At 32.3% G+C, this 14,243-nt stretch overlaps 2 protein-coding genes across 3 annotated transcripts in view; both read left to right on the forward strand.

Annotated features, from left to right (window-relative positions):
• LOC126881674 (sialin-like) overlaps positions 1-6,160 on the forward strand; it is a 36,027-nt gene extending 29,867 nt beyond the window's left edge. For both annotated transcript variants that reach the window (XM_050646070.1, XM_050646069.1), the window contains one exon: positions 5,924-6,160. In XM_050646070.1, the coding sequence (XP_050502027.1) occupies positions 5,924-6,091 (168 nt within the window). In that variant the 3' untranslated portion in view covers positions 6,092-6,160. The remainder of the gene's footprint in view (positions 1-5,923) is intronic.
• Positions 6,161-12,344: 6,184 nt separating this feature from the next.
• LOC126881675 (sialin-like) overlaps positions 12,345-14,243 on the forward strand; it is a 72,297-nt gene continuing 70,398 nt past the window's right edge. The window contains exon 1 of the mRNA XM_050646071.1: positions 12,345-12,509. The gene's annotated coding sequence lies outside the window, so the exon portion shown is untranslated. The remainder of the gene's footprint in view (positions 12,510-14,243) is intronic.

The raw sequence follows: 14,243 nt of genomic DNA on the forward strand, positions 1-14,243 counted from the left end.
AATTATTAAATTAAACAACCAATTTTAAAATCTGCCCTAGAAATTTTTCTACCCTAGTAACTTTATTGTACCCAATTTTGATAGTTAAATTGTGTTTACCAGTAAGATCAGTTAATAACTTTTTAATCATCGCCTACATCTTGAGAACGTATAAAGTATGCTTTGAAACAAATGAACGTTATAGAAGTATAATATTATGAAGTAAATAGTATCTATGTAGTCGTGTCACAAAAGCTGGTAATAATTTCTAATGGTTTCGCCCAAAACAAATGTCATATTCACCAATTGTTCAGTTGAAAAATTAAAATTTAAAATATAAAAAATTGTTACAAAAATTTCAACTACAAAGGTATTACCAGTTTTGTGACACCAGTTAATACTATTTATATTAATAATTTGGCTGATACATTTAACATTCATTTGTTTCAAAGCATACTTTATAATTATGTTCTCAAGATGTAAGTAAAAAAAGGTAAATTGAAAGTTTAACTGATCTTATTCGTAAATACAATATAACTAACAATTAATTTGGTACATACAAGAAAGTTGCTGTGGTAGAAAAATTACTAGGTGAGATATCAAATTTGGTTGTTTATTTAATTTAGTAACTAATTTATGCATTCATTAGTATGGTAAAATATTTTTTGTAAAATAATTTTAAGATATTAAATTCAATTGAATTGTACTAGTATACGATTTATTTTAATCTTTAATTACGTTTTTATTTTCATATTTAATATTTTAATGTATGTTTCTAAAACAAGATTATAATTATGTTTTTTTGCAAAAAAAATTTTTAATAAAAAATCCGCAAAAAGGTAATATCTATAGTTTTCTTTAAATATCTACAAAACGAAACATGCTAGGTACATACAACCTTATACCAAAAGAAAGGTTGTAATATTTACTACAAAAAACAATACTAATATACAGGGTGTCCCGTTTAAAACAAATGAGAAAATTTTATATTTGCAAATAGTGATCACACTGTATATTTTATGGATATATGTCAAATATGTTAGTTTATTTAAAAATAACAGTATACTAAAAAAACTTTGACATGTCATAAAAATTTTTATTACGTTGAAAGCCTAATTCACAGCACTTTGAATATTACCATTTTTCTCAATAAAAGTATAAATATTCCGAAAATTATTAACTTTAGGCCTATAATACCTTATATAAATTCTTAATATTTTTAAAAAATATATTCAAAAATGATTTAATATATAGGGTGTTCAATTTAAAAAAAAACACAACTCTGGTTCCTACCGTCGTTCTGACTCACCCTGTATAATCTAAAATAATTCTAAATTATAGACGGCGTCGATATACATTAATTTTGTTAAAACATTTTTTTGTATATCATATAATTTAGCCATAACCAAAGAAGACCAGAGGTTTGGCGCACCCTGTATAATATATAATATCATAATGTATATTAAATGTAATTTTTTTATAAACGGTCATGAATGTAAGGTTATTCAAAGATTTTTGACAGTATATTAATTAATGTTTGGGGGTGTATAATCAGGGCCGTTTTTCGTGTATGTATCAAAGGTAATGCAGACTGAGTAACTCCACCAACGTTCAAACAATTTGCTGACTTAGTCCAACTTATTGGAACCACTGATTGGTCCAATTAGTTGGCCAAACGTATATAGGGCCATTATATTGCTGGTAGGCGGAATGCTGCCTTCTACATCTAAACAATGAGCTAATTGTCTTGTTTCTGCTAATACTGTAACGAAATTCTTGTCACTTATTAAAATTAATATTAATATTTTGAATCACTTTGCTTACTCTATTAATATTAGATAAAATGTCAAACTAGATATATGATAATTGCCAAGAAAAATGTAAAATGTTGTACTCTATTGGAGATGCATGTTACTTGATGATGAGTTTTAATATCAAAACTGATGTTTTAAGAGAATCAACTTTACTTTCAGATCTTGTGTCAGATAGCAATTTAAATAAATATTCATACAGAAGTAAAAAACTTCATTTGTACAATGGTATAAAAAGTTTATTAAAAACTATTAAAAGTCATCCAAAAGGATCTGCAAAACGTTTTCGATCTAGATCAGATCATCTTCAGTGCCTAGAACGAAGTATTTCCACGTTAGAATGAATGCAAAAGGTTAAAATTGTGACTAGTTGAAGAAAAAATGGGGTAATACTCACGTTCTGCCTAGTACATGGAACTAGCAACCTTATGAAAATGGTAACATCGAGAAATATGGTTTACATGATAATTCTATAATATTTATAGTGACTCCAAGTCGATGTTAAAGGATTAATTTATGTGTTAGGAGTGCTCAAAGAGCAACATGGTTCCTTGCTCGATAAAAAATCGTGGTTCTTGCCAGTTCAATGGACACAGACCAACAAAGATGAAGGAGATGACAATGCAATTATTAGACAGAAGTGACATGACAAGACAGGTAGTCAATTTTTGGTTATGAATACATATAAAATAGTGTTTTTAGAATTTAGATTATTAGTTAAACTGAATGTAGATTAATAACTGTATTAAGTGAAATTTAAATTATAATAAATTAGAAATATAATGAAAAATCGAAAAGGCTACTCTCTGTTATAGAAAGAACTGTTGTTACTGTTAAATTGATAAAAATATTACTCATAGTAGAGTCAGTGACGTCACTGGTGACAGTTGTGAAAGAAGACGAATATTTAATTTAATTTGAAATAAAAACTGCAAGAAAATTAATTCAATGTGAACAACTTGAAAGACCTATAAAGGTAAGGTACATAGTAATATTGTAAAAATAAAAGAGTAATGATGTAAAAATAGAAAGAGTATTGTTGATTGCCTATTATTGTAGTTGTGATCGTTGTTGCAAATTGAAAAACTATTTTAATTTAAATTTATTGTCTGAATTAGTGAACTGATAATTTGAAATTTATAGAAGGTAATGGAATAAACAGATTGAAATGTATGAAATATAAAATACTGTAAAAGATTTACGGATTTAAAAGTGTACATTTGAATGAAAGTTATGTAATCCAGGTTGAATGTTGGGATTATTTTCGATATGAAGTAAAAATTCTAGATGAACTGATTCACTAAATTGATAAACTGAAAATTTGAAATTATATAGGTAGGAACGGAGTAACATATTGAAATATTGTCGAAGAAAGTTAATGAATAGTGTTGAAAAAGAAAGGAATAACTAGAGCAAGAAGTGCAAGGGGAACCGAAAAGACAGAGACACGAGGCATGGCAATATAACTTTGTGGTTGGTAAAAAATTTTTAATAAAGGAGATTGGAAAGGAAAGAAAGTAAACTGTGTTAGGGATGGCAATAACTTTGTGTTTGGGAAAATATATGAAGGAAAAGTTGGAAATGAAAAAAGGTAGGCTGTGTTAAGGAAGGTATAGTTAAAGAGGGGAAGAGAAAGAAAAAGAAACCAAGGGCATATTGAAAAAGTGTTAATGAGTGATTAGTAAGGAAATAATAAATGTTAGATGCTAGTGGGATGAAAGGAAAGAGGAAACACAGTAAAGAAAATGATTAAAAAAGGAAAAGAAAGAAAGGAATGGGGAATTATAAAATATATAAAAATTATTGTTAGGGAAATAATTGTCGGTGGATAGGGGTAAAAGGTAATTATTTCCCTAACAATAATTTTGATATATTTTATAATTCCCCATTCCTTTCTTTGTTTTCCTTTTTTTTAAATCATTTTCTTTACTGTGTTTCCTCTTTCCTTTCACCCCACTAGCATCTAACATTTATTATTTCCTTACTAATCACCCATTAACACTTTTTCAATATGCCCTTGGTTTGTTTTTCTTTCTCTTCCCCTCTTTAACTATACCTGAAAAAAGGTAGGCTGTGTTAAGGAATTCCTTAACACAGCCTACCTTTTTTCATTTTCAATTTTTCCTTCATATATTTTCCCAAACACAAAGTTATTGCCATCCCTAACACAGTTTACCTTCTTTCCTTTCCAACCTCCTTTATTAAAATTTTTTTACCAACCACAAAGTTATATTGCCATGCCTCGTGTCTCTGTCTTTTCGGTTCCCCTTGCACTTCTTGCTCTAGTTATTCATTTCTTTTTCAACACTATTCATTAACTTCCTTCGACAATATTTCAATCTGTTACTCCATTACTACCTATACAATTTCAAATTTTCAGTTTACCAATTTAGTGAATCAGTTCATCTAGAATTTTTACTTCACATCGAAAATAATCCCAACATTCAACCTGGATTACGTAACTTTCATTCAAATGTACACTTTTAAATCCGTAAATCTTTTACAGTATTTTATATTTCATACATTTCAATCTGATTATTCCGTTACCTTCTATTTCTATTTCTATTTCTATTTCTATTTCTATTTCTATTTCTATTTCTATTTCTATTTCTATTTCTTCTACTATTTCTATAAATTTCAAATTATCAGTTCACTAATTCAGACAATAAATTTAAATTAAAATATTTTTTCAATTTGCAACAACGATCACAACTACAATAATAGGCAACCAACAATACTCTTTCTATTTTTACATCATTACTCTTTTATTTTTACAACATTACTATGTACCTTACCTTTATAGGTCTTTCAAGTTGTTCACATTGAATTAATTTTCTTTCACTTTTTATTTCAAATTAAATTAAATATTCGTCTTCTTTCACAACTGTCACCAGTGACGTCACTGACTCTACTAAGAGTAATATTTTATCTATTTAACAGTAACAACAGTTCTTTCTGTAACAGAGAGTAGCCTTTTCGATTTTTCATTATATTCCTAATTTATTATAATTTAAATTTCACTTAATACAGTTATTAAACTACATTCAGTTTAACTAATAATCTAAATTCTAAAAACACTATTTTATATTCATAACCAAAAATTGACCACCTGTCTTGTCATGTCACTTCTGTCTAATAATTGGATTGTCATCTCCTTCACCTTTGTTGGTCTGTGTCCATTGAACTGGCAAGAACCACGATTTTTTATCAAGCAGGGAACCATGTTGCCCTTTGAGCACTCCTAACACATAAATTAATCCTTTAACATCGACTTGGAGTCGCTATAAATATTATAGAATTATCATGTAAACCATATTTCTTGATGTTACCATTTTCATAAGGTTGCTAGTTCCATGTACTAGGCAGAACGTGAGTATTACCACATTTTTTCTTCAACTAGTCACAATTTTAACCTTTTGCATTCATTCTAACGTGGAAATACTTCGTTCTAGGCACTGAAGATGATCTGATCTAGATCGAAAACGTTTTGCAGATCCTTTTGGATGACTTTTAATACAGTCGGAAAAATGAAAGAATACCCATGAACGAACATATAAAACACGCTGTATTTTCCTGTCACCGTATCAGACAAAAAATTGCCCAGCGCAAGTACATGTAATAATAATTATTACATGTACTTGCGCTGGCCAATTTTTTGTATGACACGGTGACAGGAAAATACAGCGTGTTTTATATGTTCGTTCATGGGTATTCTTTCATTTTTCCTACTGTAGTTTTTAATAAACTTTTTATACCATTGTACAAATGAAGCTTCTACTTCTGTATGATTTTTAAATTATGGTATACAGCCAGCTACTGGGTATTTTCCCATTGATTTTGTTTTAAATAAATATATTTTTTTGTTGTATTTTGCTTTTAAGTACAGACAACCGTAGTATTACCAGAAAAATTTCTTGAATTGTAGAGAATAATTCAGCTACTTTATGATGATGATCTCAAATGCATCATTTACAACGAATTTAAGTGCACAATCAACAAAAAAGCGCTAGGATTTATCTCAATCAATTTTATTGTACATCGTTGTAATTCATATTTTCCATTATCATTTCCTTTGTCGCGAATATTTAGTATTTCCAAATAATAAAATTATAAATATATATTCTTTGTTTTAGACCAACATTTTTCAATGGAGGATAGTATTTTATATAGCATCTGGAATATACCTATTTGGGATCATTGTATGTTTTATGTTCATCTCTGGTGTAAGACAATCATGGGCTGACAAGGAAGAAGTGATAATGAAGGACAACCATAATCAATCTTTTGTGTCTACTGAATGAATAAGATTATATATTAAAAAGTGTTATTTTATTTATAACATACCCATTAAAATTTGTTTCTTACTTTTACCAAGTATATTTTTTATGCGCATTTTTCTAGTTTCTTTGGTACATTGAATGCAACAGTATACAGAGATATAACCAAATTAGGGTCTTAAAGTTCTGCCTTCGATCTGGAGCCAAGGCTGCAATAAGATAATAGAAAGTAACATTCAATCTTGGCAACGCTACAATCCACAGTTGAATACCTGCGAACAATAAATACAGTTCATTGAAGTGACAATACGATGCTTCATTTAGTATACATACTCACATCAAGGAGAAAGAATGATTCGGTGGTGGTATAGGACTAGAGGTTGGAAGGATCAATCAATACTCGATCCTGTAAGGAACGGTAAGGGGATGAATCAATACCTGGTCGCCGCGGAAGGACGGTTTGGTCTTAAATGCACACTTTAAGAGCCCGGTTTGGGGGCCTCTACTAAATCAATCCTGTAGCAGAGGCGATTGGCCTCCAGTCAATTTGCCTTTGACCAATGGAGAGAGGTCGCCAACCCTGCTTATGTTCTAAATAAGTCTCATGGACCACATGTCGCCTTATTATATAAGCCGTAGATACAGGATGTGTTAAAAGAGGCGGTGAATTATTTTAACTAACAAGAATTCTTAGTGAAACTATAGTGGGTGTCGGCCAGTCGGAAGCCCAAGTAAGAGGTGGATAGACGAAGTGACCACCGATGCTAAAGCAATATTGAGAGTGGACAACTGGAGGAGAGAAGTAGAGGAAAGGGATACTTGGAGGCGAATGCTGGGGGAAGCCAGGGCTGGACTTGTAATATAGCGCCACTATAGAGAGAGAGAGAGAGAGGGAGTGAGAGTCTATGCAGTACCGGCGCTAGGGTACAAGGTGCCCGCCTGCAATATCAGCCAAAAAAGCTCATTTTGACGCCCTTTAAGCAGGGGCGCTCGCCTGCAGTGCATCTCTTGCAGGCCCGTTATCGCCGGCCCTGAGTCTATACCTTAATAGTTCTAACTAACTATCAGCCACTATTATTGTCATGCTATTTTATGCTACCTAATGTAGTTGCCCACTCAGTAAGAATTGTTTTACAGCGTATGCCGTTTCCCTTCCGTCAGCCAGAACTTCCATTTTTTTCGATCTTCCCAATCTCCGTCTCCCAATCCTTTCTTAGACATGGCTCCGGCGACTTCATTTTTCCAAGATCTTCTCGGTCGTCCGCTTCTTCTCGTTCCTCTTGGGATCCATTCTGCACCCTTGTTCATCCAAGTGTTTTCTATTCTGCCTACGTGGCCTTACCATTTTAGTCTTCTCTCGTCTATATATTGCCGGGCATCTTTTTCCACTTGCATTCTTCTCCTTATCTCCTCATTTGTTATTCTGTCTCTTCTGGTGAGACCACAGCATCTTCTCCAGTATTCAATTTCGGTTGCCAGAAAGCTTCGTCTTCATCTTGAGTCATCACCACGATCGTCTGCGAAACATAATGTGTAGAGATAATCGTCCTTTATCGGTATTCCCATATCCCTACATTTTGTCTTCCAAGTTGTTAGTGCGTGTTCTAAAAATATTTTAAATAGAGTTGGTGACGTTGGGCACCCCTGTAGTAATCCTTTTGTTGTTTTGAATTTAGCAACTGCCTTGTTTCCGATTTTTATATTTACTTCATTTCCACTGTACATGTTCTTGATTGCTTGTGTTAGGTTAGGTGGTATCCCTATTGTATTCATTGCTTGGTACAGTTCTTTCCTTGGCGCGGTGTCGTATGCCTTCCTAAGGTCTATAAACGCCATGTGTACATCTTTGTTCTTAGCTCTTTTTTCTCTATTATCTGTTGTATTGTATGAATATGATCTAGACATAATTTCCCTGCTGTGAAACCGGCTTGTTCTTCTCCGATTTTACCTTCTATATTTTTCTCTATTTTGTTCCTGAGGATCATGCCATACAGTCTTCCCATTGTAGCGATGACGCTAACCCCCCTGTAATTTTCGCAATCTTTTCTGTTACCTTTTTTGTATATCGATGTTATGTAGGCTTCCTGTCATTGTTTAGGAATGTCCTCTCCATTTATTGCTCTTGTACAAGAATTCATCTGTACTCAGTAGATATATCTTAAAAACACCCTGTAATTATCTACGATAATTACTTTCAGTTATTTATGTCATCATAACAATATTACAACCTTCATTCGATTATATAAATATTGTTATCCTAGATCACGATTCACTAATAATTGCAGAGTCAATTATAAACACTTTTCATGGTCGATGCTGAATAGGCATTTCTAAATATATAAACAGCAAAACTATAACAAGGGAATTCTTATTATTATATTAGACATTCGTCATTCTATTTTGATCAGACGTAATATTTCCACATTAAAGATAGTGTCTCTTTCTTCACGAGACGTTCTTTGGGTGCGGTGCTACCAGCTTATGCTCATGCGAGTGTAAATAAAACAACTCAACAAGTAAAAGCGTATCAATTATTCCACCCCTCGGATAAGGGATAACCACCCTCACCGGGAGCAGATAGCCTTAATGCCAGGGCTGTCATATGGCGATCCAAGACCAGGCGAGAACTCAGAACTAGCAGTCTAGAACGAGAAATGAGAAAACACGTCAATGTTCAGGCACCTAGACCACCTTAGACAACAGTGTGGTATGTAAAATGGATGGAGACATCAGGCCGACGCGGAGCTGAAAAGGGAATAGTATGGAGATGGAACATCGTGGGACAATGGAAAATGGACAATGCTATGGAACGTGCAGCGAGGACTTGTGATACGAACAAAGACGTGTAAAAGTGGTAAGTCCATATTAGCTATTTTTATGGTATTTCCTGATTAATATAAAGTATAAGTTTACAAGTATTCAAGTTTACCTATTTTTACTTAATTATTCTACAAAGATTTTTTTTTACCCTCATATTAAGTTATTATAGGACGCAATGATACAATTTTATATGATTTTTTTTACATATTTATCAACGTATACTTTATCCTTGCTGACTTTTATTCATTTATTATTTGACTACTGATTTTTAGTACATTTTTGCAAATTTTTATGATTTTAATATTTGCTATCGTAAATATACCTATCAAAATAAATATACGATATATAACAAATATACGCTATATGCATAATACATTTAAATTATTATTCTAACTACTTATTTACAAGGGTTAATATAACGTTATTTATTTTTGAATTTTTTATTACCACTGCAATTTTTACATATTTTTACCATATATTGACGTATTATTTTATCTCCATATTTTTTTACTATATATCTATATACACCGTAAGACTATCGAATTTATATTTTCGCTAAGAAGTGCAGGAGCTGAAAAAAAATTATGTATAAATGAGTAGCAACAAAGTTACTTGGGAAGATTTTGTCAAAAGAGTTGAGGAAATTGCACAAGAAATACACAGGCAAAGCAGAAGGGTCTTAAAGAAAAAAGTTCCGAAATCTAAGGACATAAAGGAAGAAGTAACGACACAGCTAATTAAAGCTTATAACAAGTTCACGCAATTGACTAGGAAAAACTGGGAAGCACTTTCGGACAAACAAAGGGAATCGTGCAACAAATATTTTGGAAAAATCAGAGACAAAGTTATACGATCATTTCAAGCAGTAAATGTAAATAGAGTATATAACAGGGAAAAGTAACTACGCAGACAGCCTTTCAAGAATAACATTGCATCAACTAAAAAACCTATACATAGACAACGCCCATATACTAGCTATAACAAGAGCTCAAGCAAAAGAAAAGGAGAAAGAAGCAAGACAAACAAAGGCTGAAAGTGAACTCGCACTACAGCCAGAAGCCACCAAACAGACAGTAAGGAAGGTACTAAATAATTTAGAGGCGCATAGACTACCAATTTTGTCCTTTGGAGCAGAACTAATCTCACCAAGACTGAGCATTAGGGCCAAAAACAAAATAAAATGCAGCAAAAGCATAGCCACAGGATTGAATCGTTTCGATTTAAACCAAGCGTTGGTACAGCTTGATAAGCTGGCGGTAGAGAATGCAGTACGTAAAGTAAAAATATACGTAAATGATATTATTTTTAAAATGTGCACAATTGATGAATTTATTAAAGAAGGAAATAAAAAATTGACGAATATAGAAATATACATATGTGAAGTACCAGAAACAATAAAATATGACAAAGAAAAACACAGATTAATAGGAGAATACCATAATCACCCGATGTTCGGAGGACACGTAGGGAATAACAGACTAATTAAGAAGCTAAAGGCAAGATTCCGATGGAAAAATTTGGAAAAAGACGTAAGAAAATACGTAAAACAATGCCACAAATGTCAAATTAACAAACCGAAAAGAACACATGTCGAAGAGTTCGTGATATCGGACACATCTTCCAAACCATGGGACATAGTATACATAGATACAATAGGTCCATTCACGAGAAGTAATGAATTTAATAAATACTGTATCACAATGTTGTGTGAACTGACAAAATACGCGGTCAGCATACCAGTGTGCAATAAAGAAGCAGAGACAATAGCAAGAGGAATCTTTGATCATTTCATACCAACATACGGACTCATGAAGCAAATAAGAACAGACCAAGGCACAGAGTATAAGAACGAAGTAATGCAGGAATTAACAAAGCTATTAAAAATAGAACACAACTTTTCAACGGCATACCACCCACAGTCCATTGGAAGTTGCGAAAAACTACACAGAACGTTGAACGAGTACGTAAGAGCATTCATAGACGAAGACAGAGAAAATTGGGATGTGTGTTGCAGAATGTTCACATACTGCTACAATACAACCCCTAACGCGTATCATGGATACACACCGTTCGAACTGTTATATGGCAGGAAGGTTAACCTACCGGAAGACCTTACACATGAGATTCAACCATGTTACAATATAGATGCCTACTACAATGAGTTACGATACAAACTACAAAGCGCACACGAGAGAGCCAGAACCTTCTCATTAAAACACAAAAAAGAGCGGCAAGAAAAGAATAAGCTCAAAGCAACACCACAACACTTTAAAATAGGAGAACTAGTCCTTGTAAAAAGGGAAGAGAATGGTAAGTTTGATAGTCTTTATGTAGGTCCTTTCACGATAACAGAAGTAAATAACGTTAATTGTAAAATCAGAATAGAAAACAATAAAATCAAGGAAATACATAAGAATAGATTATATGCTTACAATCCGAAAACACAGTGAGTGACAAGTGTTACGAAACAATGTTGTTAAACGAACATTTTATATTATTTATGTATTTGCGTAGGCTTAGGAAGTTTGTATATAAAATAAATTTTTTGTATTGATTACAACACAGTATGGGTTGGTAGCACGACTTGCAAATTTCCCTCCCCGTAGTCGGAAAATTCCTAAAAAGGGAAGGTGTACAAGAATTCATCTGTACTCAGTAGATATATCTTAAAAACACCCTGTAATTATCTACGATAATTACTTTCAGTTATTTATGTCATCATAACAATATTACAACCTTCATTCGATTATATAAATATTGTTATCCTAGATCACGATTCACTAATAATTGCAGAGTCAATTATAAACACTTTTCATGGTCGATGCTGAATAGGCATTTCTAAATATATAAACAGCAAAACTATAACAAGGGAATTCTTATTATTATATTAGACATTCGTCATTCTATTTTGATCAGACGTAATATTTCCACATTAAAGATAGTGTCTCTTTCTTCACGAGACGTTCTTTGGGTGCGGTGCTACCAGCTTATGCTCATGCGAGTGTAAATAAAACAACTCAACAAGTAAAAGCGTATCAATTATTCCACCCCTCGGATAAGGGATAACCACCCTCACCGGGAGCAGATAGCCTTAATGCCAGGGCTGTCATACTCTTTCCATGATTCGGTATATCCTTCTTCTTAATTTCTCTGTTCCGTATTTGATTAGTTCCCTCCATAATCCCTCCTGGTCCTCCAGCTTTATTGTTCTTCATGGAATTTATTGCAATTATTAAATAATGTTCTACAAAATTGAAATTTTACCAATGCAAAATCCCGTCATTACCACATCTACAGTAATTTTAGTCAATTAAGGACAGTTATCTACTGGTTACCTCAAATTACTTCTAATCTTAATATAAATATATTAATGTTTGTTAACTCGAGGATAAAATACATTGTTTCTGTTTTAATTATTGTTATAAAGAAATAAACCCGTCCCTGTTTGGTGGGTTCTAACGGAAAAACCATGATAAGATTCCTTCAAATAATTATTATTGAACTGCCGTATACATAATATTATCACTTGGCAAGTTTACATGAAGTGTGTAGGTGTGTGATTACGTTTAATTCATTTAACAAGACTACTGTTGGATATACTGGAAGTGTAGATAATATTTAGGTATTTACCAATATTTGTTTACTTTTTTGACACCCTATTTTGGGTTTTACTTTAATTGTCGTACATTTTCTTATGCACTTTTGCATATATGTATCATTCTCACGAGGTTTAGTCATTCATTACTTTTTAATTTTTAAGTTCTCACGGGTTCGGAAACAATTAGCGTCTCTTTGTAAAGACAATGACGTCGACTTTGCAAAGTAACAAGACACTTACTCAACACACACACTACACATTACTCCCCTGACTTAGTGATAAGTTATACAATTACGTGGCTAAAGGTTCTAGTTCTAAACCAAAGCCAGAATCAGAGAAAAAAAAAAAAGTTCTCACGGATACCTATCTTAGGCGCGATTTTAAAGTCGAGGTAAAATTACTCTATGATATCACAAAACACTTACTAACAACGAATTCCCCTTCATTTATATTTCTTTGTGCTATTGCTGCTAAAAATCTACTGTGTAATATATACTGTACAGTTATATACAGCGAGTCAATTTGAAAAGGGGCCACCCTCTATAATTTGTTATTTGTAGAAAATCTAAAAACATGCAAAAACACGTCAAATTTATTTGTGAAGGGGACATTCTGTAGATAAGTTTTCAACTAAATTATATCAAGCCTCTGGCGAGAGCGGACACAACCCCCAAAAACTTTAATCGAAAGGAGTATTGAGTGATACCTCATTTTAAAGCTCGTTCAACCAACTGTTCAAAAATACCACATACCTACAATATATTTCTATTTAGTCCTGTTGAAAAAATCTAGTGAATAAAATATTAAGTATCGAGTTCCGAGCTCCCAATTTAATTTTTCTTTAGAATACTGGATTTTTTTTATTATTTCATTCATAGGAGATTCTGACCAATAGAAAGCTACAGAAATAAAAATTAAAGTGATAATTTTTGATAATATCTCGTCGTCAAGTGTATTACGTCAGATGCCTTTCGTTGCTAAGAGAAAATAGATTCAGTGACATTAATGACAATTACTGTTTTAAAAGTTATAAAAGTGATGACTTTCAACCGTCAAATATTTATAACCACTGTGTGTTTAACTGTAGTAATTTGTATTTACATAAATAAATTAGAAATGAATAACCATTTTCAGTTCACTTAGTCTTTTTTAAATAAATTAGAATAAAATTTTGGTTTTGAACAGTCTTATTCATGAAATAATCGCTGAAAATTGCACTCGATCTCTAAAATTATTATCGAATATTTGCCCTGGTGACACTTTGACATAATTTCACTCCCCTTCGGGTCGTCCCCTTCGTATAACTGTGAAAGTGTCACTCGGGAAAAATTCGATAATTTTAAAGCCCTTGTGCAATTGCTACTGAGTATTTTTTGGATTATTTTTGGAAAAATCTAGTAAAATCGTTAAGATATTAAGTATTGAGTTCAAAACTCCAAAAATATTTTGGAGTATTAAGTCCAAGGTATTTACAGTAAGTACTGAAAAAAAATATAATGTATGTGGTATTTTTGAAAAGGTAGTTGAACGACCTTTAAAATGAGGTTTCACTCAACCCCCCTTTCCATTAGGATTTTGGGCTAGAGGGTTGATGTAATTTAGTTTAAAACTGGTCTGTAAAATGTCCCCCTCACAAATAAATTTGACGTGTTTCTGCATATTTTATATTTTCAAGCTTATTGATTGAAATGAATAACCATTTTCAATTTCGTTGCAAAACGAAAATACAGCCGAACCATATTCTAGTCCAATCAGAGA

The sequence above is a fragment of the Diabrotica virgifera genome, chromosome 3, assembly GCF_917563875.1.
Source record: "Diabrotica virgifera virgifera chromosome 3, PGI_DIABVI_V3a".
NCBI lineage: Eukaryota > Metazoa > Arthropoda > Insecta > Coleoptera > Chrysomelidae > Diabrotica > Diabrotica virgifera.